This window comes from Onychomys torridus, chromosome 9 (genome assembly GCF_903995425.1).
Source record: "Onychomys torridus chromosome 9, mOncTor1.1, whole genome shotgun sequence".
Lineage (NCBI taxonomy): Eukaryota > Metazoa > Chordata > Mammalia > Rodentia > Cricetidae > Onychomys > Onychomys torridus.
The window spans coordinates 8,989,450-9,002,853 of record NC_050451.1 but is presented as its reverse complement, the minus strand read 5'-3'; the positions used below and the strand labels follow the sequence as shown (position 1 = coordinate 9,002,853).

General features: G+C 44.7%; 1 protein-coding gene across 1 annotated transcript in view; it reads right to left on the bottom strand.

Moving 5' to 3' along the window:
* The window catches only part of Grid1 (glutamate ionotropic receptor delta type subunit 1), a 712,681-nt gene that overhangs the window by 3,548 nt on the left and 695,729 nt on the right, over positions 1-13,404 (bottom strand). The window contains exon 15 of the mRNA XM_036198833.1: positions 7,605-7,845. Within this exon, the coding sequence (XP_036054726.1) occupies positions 7,605-7,845 (241 nt within the window). The remainder of the gene's footprint in view (positions 1-7,604; positions 7,846-13,404) is intronic.

Sequence of the window (13,404 nt, the reverse complement as noted above, 5' to 3'; positions counted from 1 at the left end):
AACCAACCCAAGTCAGCATCACAACTCAGTGGTTGAATGTTTGTATTCACAGACATTTTCATCCCAAAATGTACAAGAAAGGGTGGAAGGTGGAGACACTGAGATAGAGTTGCAGATGCTTCTAGGGCTTGAGGCAACAATATTCTCTTCCCTACAGCCTGCAAAACTTAGAGAAGACAAGTCAGGTGCCCTCACCACAGCCTATGGTTTCCATAGAAGGAAAACTGATGAATGGTATTTGGGGTTTCCATGAAAGAATCAGTTAGTTAGTTACATAACCTCGCCTTCTCTTCCTTTCTGTTTTATAATTCAGCACTGTAAGGTGCCCATCAGGAATGGAAGAAAATTGTTACCCAGTAGACTAACTCACAACAGGCAGGGATCAAGTCGTCTTGGTTCCAGCTGTGTCACTCTGGATTCTGACAGCTGAAGGGAGAGCCCTGACCTTTCATTTACAGTCAGCTAAGTATTGGGCCATGGCAGGTGCTCTGGAGATACCTCCTGGTTTTCAGACATTGGAAACAGAGAGATGGCACAACTTCCTGTAGAAGAATGCCCTAGGGAGACAGGGATCTGTGGGTCTCTGACAGTAGACAACAACACTCTCTACCCAATGGCAGAGAAACAAGCATGGCTTGGTGCGGTGTCTCCACCAACGTCCTGCGAAGAAAAATGAGAGCAAAGGAGGCCTCTTATCTGAACACCATCCACACTGACATTCAAGGACAAAATGGAGCAGTAGGGTGCAGATAATAACTTAGCCTTTTAATACAGCTGCAAGGTCAAATACCATCAAAGAATTAAAGACTAACCTAAGGATGTGTATTTTTCTTTTTTTAACTTAAATTTTTAGAATTTCATACAATATATTTTAATTCCATTCTTCTCCCTCTCCCAACTCCTTCCAGATCTTCCTCCACTTCAGTACCCACCCACCTTCATGTTCTATCTTAAAAATATATCAAAAACAAAATACAATAAACATACCCACCCTCCCACCCCACCCACACACTACCCCAACACCAACACCAACACCACCAACAAAAATGTGTAGTGTGATCTGTGTTGGCTGACTCTTTCTGTATAACCCAATAGAAAGATCTTGAACAGTTTCTAGCATACTTTTCCCTGCCTCAAATTAAGCATGGATGAATCAGTTGTAAGGAGTGTGAAGCCATGCAGTGCAGATCAACTCCCAATCATGCTTATTTATTAGCCTTTAGCCTTTCTATGTCAAGATACACAGAAAATGTTCACAGCAATTGAAGAAATTTTCCAGAGAGAGCTTCCCATGCCAAATGGCTGTCAAGAATCCAACGTCCTCAAATCAGTTGGCCCTGTTTCTATTCAAATTTCATTTTCCCAGTAGCATCAAGACCAAGATAAACCCTGAGAGAAGAGGGGTCCATCAGGAGTATCTTGTATTGGTTGGTTAACTCTTTGAGAAAATGAAGAGAACTGGCACAAATGCATCTTGACCTCCCTGGAAACTGAATGCAGCCTGCCTTGGAGGCTTAGCATGCCTTCGGATGCCTGCTCCTGGTGCTTAGTCTGGGGGCCAGAACTGAGAAGCAAGAGGCACAAGACCATCTTGTTTAGGGCCTTTGAAGGTTTGCTCTCTTGATTAGCACATGCAAGGTCATGTCTGTTTGGATCTTATATGTCTCTGGCCAAGGAAAGAAGATGAAGAAGTAATCAGCTTGAGCAAGGAAAGTGGCAGGAGAGACTTGAATAATTATCCCTCTTTCAGACAAAATGATGCATTCTATAATTTATGCAAATCAAATAATGGGCTTCTTTTATGTGAACTACATCAGTTTACATCCTCATTATCCCAAGACTTCAGTGTTCAGCTGGGTAATGACAGCTGTGGAAAGAGACCTGGGAACTTATGGCTGCCTTCGTTAATCTACTGTAGGCAACTGACCTAGTCAAACATCCCTGAATATGACATAAAATTCATTGACTGCATTTACCCACAAATCTGCTGCATTCCAGCTCTGCATTCTTCACCCTGTGTTAAGGATGACAACAGATGCAGAAACAGGTTACCAGGGAACCTCTCTCAGGCGTTGTCTAGCAGAGATAAAGTTCTGTAATTAAGCCGCTGTTCACCAATGTGGAAATAATACAGGGTATTGGAAAACGGTAATTAACTAAACTATCATCTATGTAACAGCATGTTACATGTGGGACTCATTAGAACTGACTTTGTTTGGAATCCAACAGCTCCCACTTTAAGGTAGGCAGGAATAAAACCAGGGCTCAGGGACTTCACACCTGACCTGGATGGTTGTTGGAAGTGTTCTCCTGTTATCATTGAGCCCCACCACGTGGTAAATGGGGCCCAATGGATGGGAGTGGTGCCACCAACACAATCCTCTTAGATGTTGCTAGAAATTGGGTTTGAGTCTGAAAGTTGTGATTAGGTGGAAACAAAGAGGTTGAATTTCAAGACAATTAAATGAGCTCAGGGAATGATCAATCATTCTCTGAAGCATGTGGGAGAGTGTCTAGTCACCTCCCTCTCAAGTTTTTCTGGTCAGGGAACTGAGAGGCAACAAACAAGCCCTTCACCCATCAGATGGAAGCAGCAGGCCCCAGAGGGATAAACTGAGACCAGCAGTGAAGTGGCCTGCTCAAGGTAACACATGGTGAATGTCCTACTGAGACCAGTACTCATGTCCACCTAGATCCAACCCTGAGGCTCTTTTCTACCATGATGGCTCACCTGCTTCATCATGGAAGGTTCTTGGATACCTTGGTAGAAAGATGATGGAAGGTTTTAACCCTTGGCAGGATATCAGAAATGAATGTGGAGATTTTGTAAATTATAGTTTTCCAGATCATTTTAATATGGCCTTATGGAGACTGGGCCCAAGTATCGGTGCTTCTCAAAAGTTCCAGAATTAATCATCTCTGATATGCTGCCAAAATTGAAAGTCATTGATCCCGCTGCAATGATTATACAACAATTTAACATTTAATAAAATTTTCTTTATAGGATCCTAGACTGGTTCATTCATTCAATAAATACGTTTGAGCTCCTATGACCAGATGAGCTAATGTTCTTGGTAAAACATTCATCTTTGGTTCCTGGCACATAGAAAATGTTCAATACCTCAATTATATTTATCACCCCCTAACAAGAGCTCCCATGTTCCAGAGAGTGGGCAAAGTGATTCAAATGCAGAGGGAAGGAGATACCAGCAGGCTTGAAGCAGACACAGGTAAAAAGTTACTGACAACAAAGGAGATGGGCTGTGGTCACAGGCAGAGGTGGCTTTGCCAGAGACCTGGTTCTAAGATACTCAGTGATGTGTAAGTGTGCCATGGCTTCTTATTGGAAGGTCCTGGGCTAATTTCTGCAGTGTATTAAACTGTCTGACAGCTGATCTCAGTTTTCAACAGAAGACAAAAACCAGGGTTCTGAGATGCGTTTTTAGAATCTGACCCAGAGAAGAATTGAGTTTTATCCCTTATTTTCAAAATCTTCTGGAAAATACTAGGTAGAAATTCATGGTCCTGTCTACCCCAAGAAAGCCCAGTGTCCTTGCCCTGTGTGAAGCCTACCTCTGGGAGGTAGCAGGTGCAGGAAGGCAGATATATCATCCATGTGACAGCTCTGTTCTTGTCATTTCTGAGTAGCATTCTTCCAGTAATAAGGAAGCCTCCCTTAAATGTGGTTGACAAAGGTTAAGAAGACAGCTTGCAATTTGTATAGCATATGAGTGGAGGCAAAGCAGGGTATGAGTTGAAGAGGGGACTCCTAGTATTCCCCCACAGGGAAGAAACTTCGCAGGGCATCCACACAGAACAAAGAGGATGCTGCTAAGCTGCCCTTGCTGTCCAGTTACTTTGGCCTCCATCAGCACTGTCTGCCATGGAAACATGGGGCAGGACAAGCAAGATGGGGAGAAACCAGAATTCCAACTTCCAGCCCAGTGATGGATGATTCATCCTTCAACCCTCATGTCAGCTCCCATTTGTGCAGTTCTCATCTTTATTTCATGAATATTTCATTCTCAGAGCAATGATTCCACATCCCCCATAAATCTAGCGTGTGGCTCTTTACTGCATTCCCGAGAGCTTGGTGCACTCACCTGCATTGGGTAACTACATAATTGTCTGATTCCTCAGAAAAAATATGAGCTCAAATGCACATGAATATTAAGAGGTTGAATGCACATTACTACTCTTCCCCAAAAAGATGTCTAAACTCTGAAGATATCACAGCACAAGCCATTAAACACAGTTCAGGCTCCACCCAAAGACAGGTTTTCAGCTCTTAAGAAATATAACCAGCATGCCCCAAATGAAACATTCCAAGAGTTTCCAGACCACCTCACCTAATTGCAATGCTGCTCCATAAAACATGGGCTAGCAGCAATGTGAAGGGGATCTAAATTAAATACCTTTATTATTTCACCACAGTTTTCAAGATATAATTCTAAAAGATTGCCATTTCACCTCTAGCCTCTGTTCATAGATGATGAGGTTCAAATCCCTTGCCCTGGCATTAAGACATTGGAACTAGACCCACCAGACCCACGCTCCTTTCTTGGATGCTTCTTCTGGCTTCTCTGTCCTGCCCTTACTTCCTGTTAACCCCTTTTTTACCTTGTCCAAAATACAACTTTCTGTCTCATCTCCCATTCAATGATTTTTCTACCAATCTCAACACTCCACACTCGCATCCTCAAACGCCAAGAATCTTCACTAATCTCTATACACCCTAATTCCCAGTAGCCCCACCATGTGCTGGCTAGGCTGGACCCCCTTTGTGGCTAGTGGTTCTCATTGTTTATGTCAGGACAGCCCAAACTCCATGATGGAGACTAGTGAGCTGTGCTGTAGCTGCCCAGGAGGTAAAGAAGTACTCTGAAAGAGAGAAGAAGGTTCCATACAGACATGATTGTTAAAGGAAGCAAGGAAAGAAATGGGACAAACGTCCTCTGGAAGTTGGGGACCTATAAGAACAGGGAAAAGTTCCCCAGCAGCCCATTTAAACAGCAACAGGCGGGGGAGGGAAGGGCAGCTACAGTGCTTCCCCAATGACTCTGTCATTCTTCTTTCCGTCTTCTGTCTGGATGCAGACTGACAGCCAGGCGAGGAGGCTCACATTGTGGATGTGTAAATTGTTCGGAAGTGTATTCTCTTATACCAGCAAGAGGCTGTTTATGCAGAAGGAAGAAAGCAAGAGGAGGAGCTTCCAAGAAAGAAGCAAACAATTTGTGCTTCCACAAGCTGGTCATCTTGGTCTTCTGTCTTCTCTTTTTGCTTGAACCTTCTTATTTATGTCTCTGTCTGTCTTTCTCTGTCTCTGCCTCTCTCTCTCTCTGTGTCTCTCTCTCTCTCTCTCTGTCTCTGTCTCTCTCTCTCTGTCACTCTCTCAATAATTCTGTGTGGCCACAACTGGACTGCACTAGGGGCTATGAAGTGTAAGATTAAAAAAGACTCAAAGTACACAAAGCCCCCCAGTTACAAACCACAATGAACTTGAGCCCATGTCACTGTCCACATCAGCCAGGAGAGACATCTCCATGCCACTGCAATGGACACCCACCTGAAAATAACCCTCCCTGACCCGTGGGTTTTGTGTGTACAGGGAAGCTGAGAGGCTGTCTGAGGAGAAAGGCCAGACCTCAAACAAGCAAGCAACACAGGTGAGGACAGGATGTGGGTCAATTGGCTATTCTTCTGTTTGTCCTATCTTACATCTTCCTACTTAAAGGGGTTCTAGGACCACCCACCACGCCTGCCTGAAGATGTTCTTATGTACAGAGACCTGGGTGGGGACAGCAGGAAAGGTATCCTGGGTTTGGGGAGAATTGACAAGATCTGCAGCTGCTGAGAATACCGGGGACTCTTCTTCATCTGTTCATTAGTAAGTCAGGCTCCCTGCCTTTTTTTTTTGTTTTCGAGACAGGGTTTCTCTGTGTAGCTTTGCGCCTTTCCTGGAACTCGCTTTATAGACCAGGCTGGTCTCAAACTCACAGAGATCCACCTGCTTCTACCTCCCAAGTGCTGGGATTAAAGGCATGTGCCACCACCGCCCAGCTGCTCCCTTCTTTTTTAAATATAAAAAACTTTTAAAAATATAATTATTTCCCAACTTAACAAACCACAGCTTTGGATAGAACCATTAACCCTTTTGTGAGTTTTCCTTAAAATTCCCCCCTTTTTCCCTCCTGTGGATGTCAGGATGACAAGAGAGTTTTCAAGATGGTAGAAAAGCCAGGCTTCCTTCCTCCCTGCCTTCCTTCCCTTCCCTTCTCTCTCTCTCTCCCTCCCTTCCTTGGGACACTTCAGTGCTGGCTCAGAGGTGCCAGCCATCCCAGAGAAGAGCACCTAGCTGACTGACTTCAGTGAGTGGTAAGTCAGAGGGGCAGGGAGACAGCATTGCAGTCAGGGACTCCCTTGCAGACTGGTGGACAAGGGTGCAGCCATCCAATCATGGCAGTTCTCGGAAGCAGATGCCAGGCTGCTGGGCCACCTTTGTTGTTCAGAGGTACCAGTTCCCAGCCCCCAACCAGGCTGAGGGAGATCATGCAGCTCTTCCCTCCCCCTGCCCATTTGTGTTTCCTGCCCCTGGTTTATTTTGCTTTTCTCCTTGACCTCCCGCCTCTGCAGCCCATTAATGAACTTGTGTGTCACCTGAGCCTCCAGTAAAAATGAAACCAGGAACATAATGTTCTTAATAACAATTGCTTTTGGACAGAATGTCAGCTGCTTTACAGCTTCCTATCTGAGATTTATTTCCAGAGGCCTCTGAAGAGTCTATGAGCCAAAGTCTGACTCTCAATGAAGCCAGAGTGTGTTTAGCAAGCAGTGCCCACAAATGGACAGAGCGCCTGTGCTTGTCCTGTAGATGCCCATGGACATGTTTCGGCTGGCAGAGCATCATCACAAAGTGACACTCTTTGACCCCCTTTTTAGGAGAACTGTCTTCAAGGGTTCATTTAAAAGAATCAAATTAGGAAAAGGCCTTGAAGAACAAATACCCAGCAAGATGGACGTGTCAAGGGACAGAATCAGCAGTGGTGGGTATACAAAGTGAGAGAAGCACCCAGAACCTAGAGTCTGACATAGCTCCAGTGTCTCCCAGAGTGGTAAGGCTAGGCCTCATGCAAATAAGGGCCAGAGGAAAGAAAGGGAGATGGGGATCAGGCAGCCCTTGCTTACTGGGGTCATGGGGCCTATGGCTCTGTGTGAGACACCAAAGAGAACCAAGAAGGAATGCGGGCTCCTCTCTTACCCTACAGGTGGTCTCTCCAGGTCAGGGTGGAAGCACATGAGCGGGGCAGGGTAGGGAAGGGCTCTCTGGCGCTGCCCACGCTGTACCTGCTCTACAGATAAATACAGGACTTTAGTGGCCGTGGCTGGCCCCTTGGCACTTTGTTCAAACATAAAAACATCCCCTACATTTTCTCTCTTGCTTTAAAAACACAATGAAATATGACATATTTCCCCAATATACAATGCTGCTGTATCTAGTCAAGGTGACTCTGATAAATACTAACTGGAAGAAAACCACCCACCAAATCAATGGCCCAGGGACACACCCTGCCTCTGTACTATGGCAAGACTATGAGGACACCAACCTCTTTGGGGGTCTCCTGGTGGCACCGGTTGCTGTTCCACCATAACTCGAGAGCAGCCACGAGGCAAGCGAGAAGGAGGCCAATGGCCAAAATGCAGAAGACCCCAGCGAAGCTGTGCAGTTTAAGGGATTTGCCATCAGCCTGGGCACTGGAATGGCTGGTAAGGTCACAGCGGCCTGTGTGTGGCCACCACTTCTGTTTGAGCACATCCAGGTCCCCTGTATCTTGCAGCTCCAGGATCCTGTAATACACAACACAGGTGAGCCACAGCCATTGGCTTTATCAGACTGGCTACTGGGTCCTGTCAACCACCCGCCATGCTTACCCTGAACCATCATAGTAAGTCTCAGATGCAGGTTCTTCCACAGTGCATTCTGTACCCTGAACCCCAAGTGCTTCTCTCAGAACATAGAATAGGGTTTTCTTCTCCCTCCTGAACCAGTGGCAAAAGGTTCAGTGCCAAAGCATGTCAGGTCCCTCACATGGATGCAGAGAAAGTGCTCAGGATAAACTTGGGACACACAGAAATGAGCTAGGCAAACCTCCAGAATGCAGATTAAGTATGTTTGCAATCATAAAAAATCTGAGTCAAATTTTAACATCTGAAAGTCAAGCATCCTTAATTCAAGGACCTGGAATTCAAAATACTTCAAAATCTGAAACTTTTTGCATATCTGCATGATACCACAAATGGAAAATTCCACATTTGACCACTTACCTGTTAATTTAACACAAACTTTGTTTCATGCATAAACTTATTTGAAACTTAAGATTATATACAGATTATATGTATATGATAAATACAAAACATAAATAAATGTTTATACTTAGACCCCATCCCCAAATTATCCCATTACATACATAAAAAAATAATCCAAACTCTTAAAATCTTGTCCCATCCATTTCGGAAAAGGGAAACTCCATTTGTCTACCCTGTCTGTCCTACCAGGATTCGCATTATCCTTCATCACTGTGCCAAGATGATGCTCAATGCTGCTAAGCTGGTAGTCTAAAGACACCGATATCAACACTGAAACAACAATAACCATTAGTGTGAAGACAGAAGCTGTGGTGAGCACAAGGAAAAGAGCAGACATGCCAGGGAGACACACACACCTGGAGTTTCTAACTGGAAGCTTGCAGAGGAGTTTACGGAGGAGATAGTGGTGATGGGAAACCTGAAGGACAAAGAATGGTGAAGCCATGGGGTTTGGGGGTGGGTTCTAGCTGTTTCTGTGTGCAAGGTGTGTCTATGCTCTCTACTCAGCAGATCTTTCTGAATCCAGGATGACAACCCGCTGGGATTGCTATTTCTATTGTCTTACTTTACAGAGAAGAAAATCAAGGCACAGAGAAATGAAATGCCTTCCCATAGTCCCTTTGAGATTGGCACCCACTGAAACAGGACGATGTGTGAATGTCCTGTCTGGTACAAAGGACTCATTGCACTTAATCAGCTACAACACAGAAGTCGAGCTGCAGAGTGAATGAAGGCGGAAGAGGGTGGTATGGGATGAAGACAGAAGATAGACTGAGACATGAGCTCTACCAGGGTGCCAGAGGGAGTCTGGGTGCACAATGGTGGGACAATCCCTCATGTTGGCTTCTACCATGGTGATATTTTGTGCATTCCTTCTGTAACCTAGAGCTCTATACAGTGAGCCAGCCAGGTATAAACGGGTAGCTTACAGACCCGGAATAGAAAAGCCCTTCCATCTGATAAGCAGTTATCTTTGAGTCTGGTCCATGGAGATGGATTTGGCTCTCAGGTATGTGCAGTTAATGAACTGCAGAAGCTCAACTGGGCAGTGCTGTAGTCTCTGCACTAGATTTCCATCTACAGGTCTGAGGCTGGGCCCACACATCATGGGTCGTCTGCATCTGAGGAACAGAAAAGGGGACAGCCTGAGAGTATTCCAGGTCCTGTCTCTATCTTGGGCCCAGCATGGGGTAGCCTCTTATTGTCTCAGAAGGACCCAGCTCAATACAGAGTAGGCTTTGATCTCATCTGTGTGTTACTGGCTGAGCGCCAAATCCTGCTAAGCCTCACTGACTTGTGGTTCCCATTCTAATGAGTAGAGCAGTAACTTTCCATGTTATTCATGTGCAAGCTTAGTAGCTATCAAAACAAAGGCTACTTGTTATCAGATATTTGTTCTGTCAACGAATGTGTGAATGTATTTGTTGAATAATGAAAACAAAATAAGCTGAAAGGGCCATGTGAGATGATAAAAACATCCAGCAAGTTAAGCAGAGCGATGATAACACCTAAAGGCTTAGAATGCGGCCATGCCTGAAAGGACACAGTCCCTGAGGTCACTCATTTACATGTGCATTTGTGTGTTTTGTGGCTGTGCTTGGAATGGCCCTGAGAACCACAGCTCTCTGTAATGGCACAGAGAACTGGACAGCTACAGTGTCCACCTTACTATCTTGCACGGCTTTGGTCATCCAGGAAAGCTGCATGGGTGGCTGTCCACTGGCCTGCATTAAGTCTCTGGTGGCTGAGATGAGTAAGGTGAGCTTAATGTAAGTTACAGAAACCAATATGTGGACAGACGTTCAGACTGTCTGGGAGGCTGGTGACTGAACTACTGGCTCACCATGAAGAAATAAGAGCTTTGTGTTTATAGATATAGACTTTCCACTGCTAGAGATTAATTCTAAAGATTCTGAACGTCTCAAACCTAGCTCTCTCATTGCCAATATCTGAGATTAAGTAAAGGTACCCATCTCAGTGGCCATTATCCTACAACCTGGTGAATAGTAACAGATTCCATAAAAGCTAGTTTGTAGTTGTGCAATCAGATGGCCATATTAACCAACTTCTTATCAAGTCAGTCTTCCCAGGAATTACCTCTTACTGAGAGAACACTGTAGGGACAAATCATTTGCACTGCTTGAATCTGCCCAACTGCATGCAGAGCAATGCTTAATATGCCTGTCTTACTTCCTGAAGGCCTGAGCACAGGATCTACCTGACTTACCCAAAGCTGCTATTAGAGGATGTCAATGCTATTCTTCAGCTTTGGGCCATTAATGATCTGGGATCTGGGAGACTATGCTCTTTCTGTAACAACTGGCTGTTCTCCAAAGGTCAAGTTCTGACCTGGGAGTTGGTAAGGCCCTGAAAAGACCATAGGGTTCGATCTCCTCACAATGTCTGGGCAACATCAGACATGCTGCTTACATTTTCTGAACTTTTCTTCTTACAATTGCATGCATTTTTTATGGCAAGTATTATTTCAGGAAGAATACATGGCAATTTACAGGAAACACAGAATAAAACAAAACAAACAACAAAACAAGAAAATATAAATATAGAACCAACAGGACAAACAAGTCATGTGCACAGAGTGTCTTCAAAAACGAGGCTAAAGTAATGTGCACTATAACAATCTACTCCTACTTAAGAGGAACCAGAGCGATAATAGCCATTTCCTAAAGCCAGTTGTTCTGTTTTCCAGACAGATATAATTGCAGGTGCTTTCCTTTATTCAATAGTTGTAGAGCCTGCTACACAGTAGGTACTCAATAAATGGCTATTAAACTGCTAAACATTTATTGAATGCCTATTCTGCATGCTGTGGTCTGCAAAGCTGTTATAGCACATAACCCCACAACAAATACACTTACATCTGTATCCTAGCCTCTGCTGAAGCAAAAAAATAGCTTGACTCCTAGGATAAAGGGAAAGGCAACCACAGAAGCTCCAGATAGGCCTGGGATGGTTATACAGTGTAGGCCTTATTCAAGTAACATAGTGTGTTCCCCTTGACTTAGCCCCTTCACTTCTATGAGGCACAATCAAGCTAAAGGCAGTTTACAATGGGCTCGAGCCTCTTCTAGACCTGCTGACAGCAGAAAGTAGAGATAAAGACTGGAGAAGTCCCCTGAAGGACAGATATCTGTCTTTTAGAAGGAGGGATGCTACCAGATCCTGGGGGGGGGGGCTTGCTATGGAGACATATGATAATATTGTAGGAGGTCAACACAGTCCTTGGAACCCACAGTCTTCTGATGAAACTAAGAGGTGTAAAGTATTTCTTGAAAAGAGGATATTTCAATTTTGTTTATGGTGACCACTGTAATGGGAGGGAAAGGCCACAGAGTCCCAAGAGAAATTTTCATAAGTACTCCACAGCAATGCAGTAGAAAGATCAGTATAGACCTTTTCACAGCTAGCCTCTTCTCTGGAGCCCACACCCCATCTCCATGGTAGCTGTGGTCTACTAACCTATGAAATCCCATAAACAACAACTAACTCCTTCTGCTATAGCATTATGGTTTGGATGGAAAAGTATCCTGGCAGTTGGGAGCCAAGGAATACCACAAAGTCACACTGTACAACAAACCTCACATGAGATTTATTGGGAAGGAAAAGAAAACAGGATGGCAGCTGCCTCTGCTTGGGCAAGAAACAACAGAGAAGTGAACAGAAGTCAGGACATATATAGAGTTTCTTGAGGATGGGGATGGAACTTTTCAGAGTGAAACTTTCCAGGGTGGAGATTGGTGGGATTTCAAGTCCAGAGATTGGACTTTTTACTCTGGGGTGGGAGGGGGGGCAGGGTCCAGCAATTAGAGGAGGTAGAGTATTCTGTGAGTGGATCCTGACAGTTGGAGGTCCACTTACATCTACATGCAGCAAGACTATTGGTAGTGGATGAGGGGCAACACCACTTCAACTGACTCATGTCTGTCTTCTCCATCTTGAGGATTTTCAACTTTTCCTTGAGGATTTTCAACTGACCCCATCTGGGTATTCCCAACCTCATTGCTGTGCTGACTATTTGAAAATGCAGTAGAGATCCAAGATTCCTACTCAATATCCCCTCTCTTCTTTCTCTAGTATATTGACTCATTTCTGCAGACTTACAAAAGAAAACTGAGCAATGCTGGCTCATGGGCCTCCAACTTCCCACTAATGGCTCCCATACATCCATGAGCACTGTCTTGAGATTCATTCACTGTTTGGGTGTTGCTGCTACATTGGCCTTATGGGCTCCCTTACCATCTGCTCTACAGAGATGTTCTCAGGTTGATGATCTGTGCAATCACCTTGAACCTCCCATCTAAGAAAATCAACATGTATAAACTTCAGAAATGCTGTTGTGTTCTGAATCACGAAGAGAAACCACACTTTCCTTCCTACCTTCAATTTGAACAACTGAGAATACCTCCTCCTCTCTTATCACAGATCTCCACTCCAGAGGGCAGAGCAAGGTCTAGAGTGCATGCCTGATGAAGTTCTGGAGAGAACCTAAAGCCTCACTTACCTTAACTGCTCCTATCCCTTCACCAAGGTTTGCAAGCACAATCCTGACTAGATGGATTGCAAACCCTCCTTCTCGGCCTTCTCTGGTAGAGCTGATGCTTATTGATCCTGGGAAGGAAGATCCAATCTAGAAATCTAGGATAGGACAGATGGTAGGACAAATCTAGACAGACCAACAGTAACATGGCCCAGCACGGGAACTCAGGAGAGCTGGAAGAGCCAGGCCCAGAACTCTCTCCCTTTCTCCCTGAGTTACAGGGTGGAAAACAGATGGTCTCTAACAATTCTCCTGTATCCATCTGGATATTCTTCAAGTGGGTAACAAGAGGAGGCTGGAATTCATGCGTTGATGGGACAACTAGTGGCTATCCCTGTCTGGCACAGAATGGACTTGTTTATGATAATGTTCCCACCACCTCTTGTGGTTTTGATAGGCCAAGTCAGAGCCCTGCCTTAGAATGTCCTCAGTGACTGTATTCTAATTCCTTCACTCAGCAGAATGCCACATCACAGAAATATACA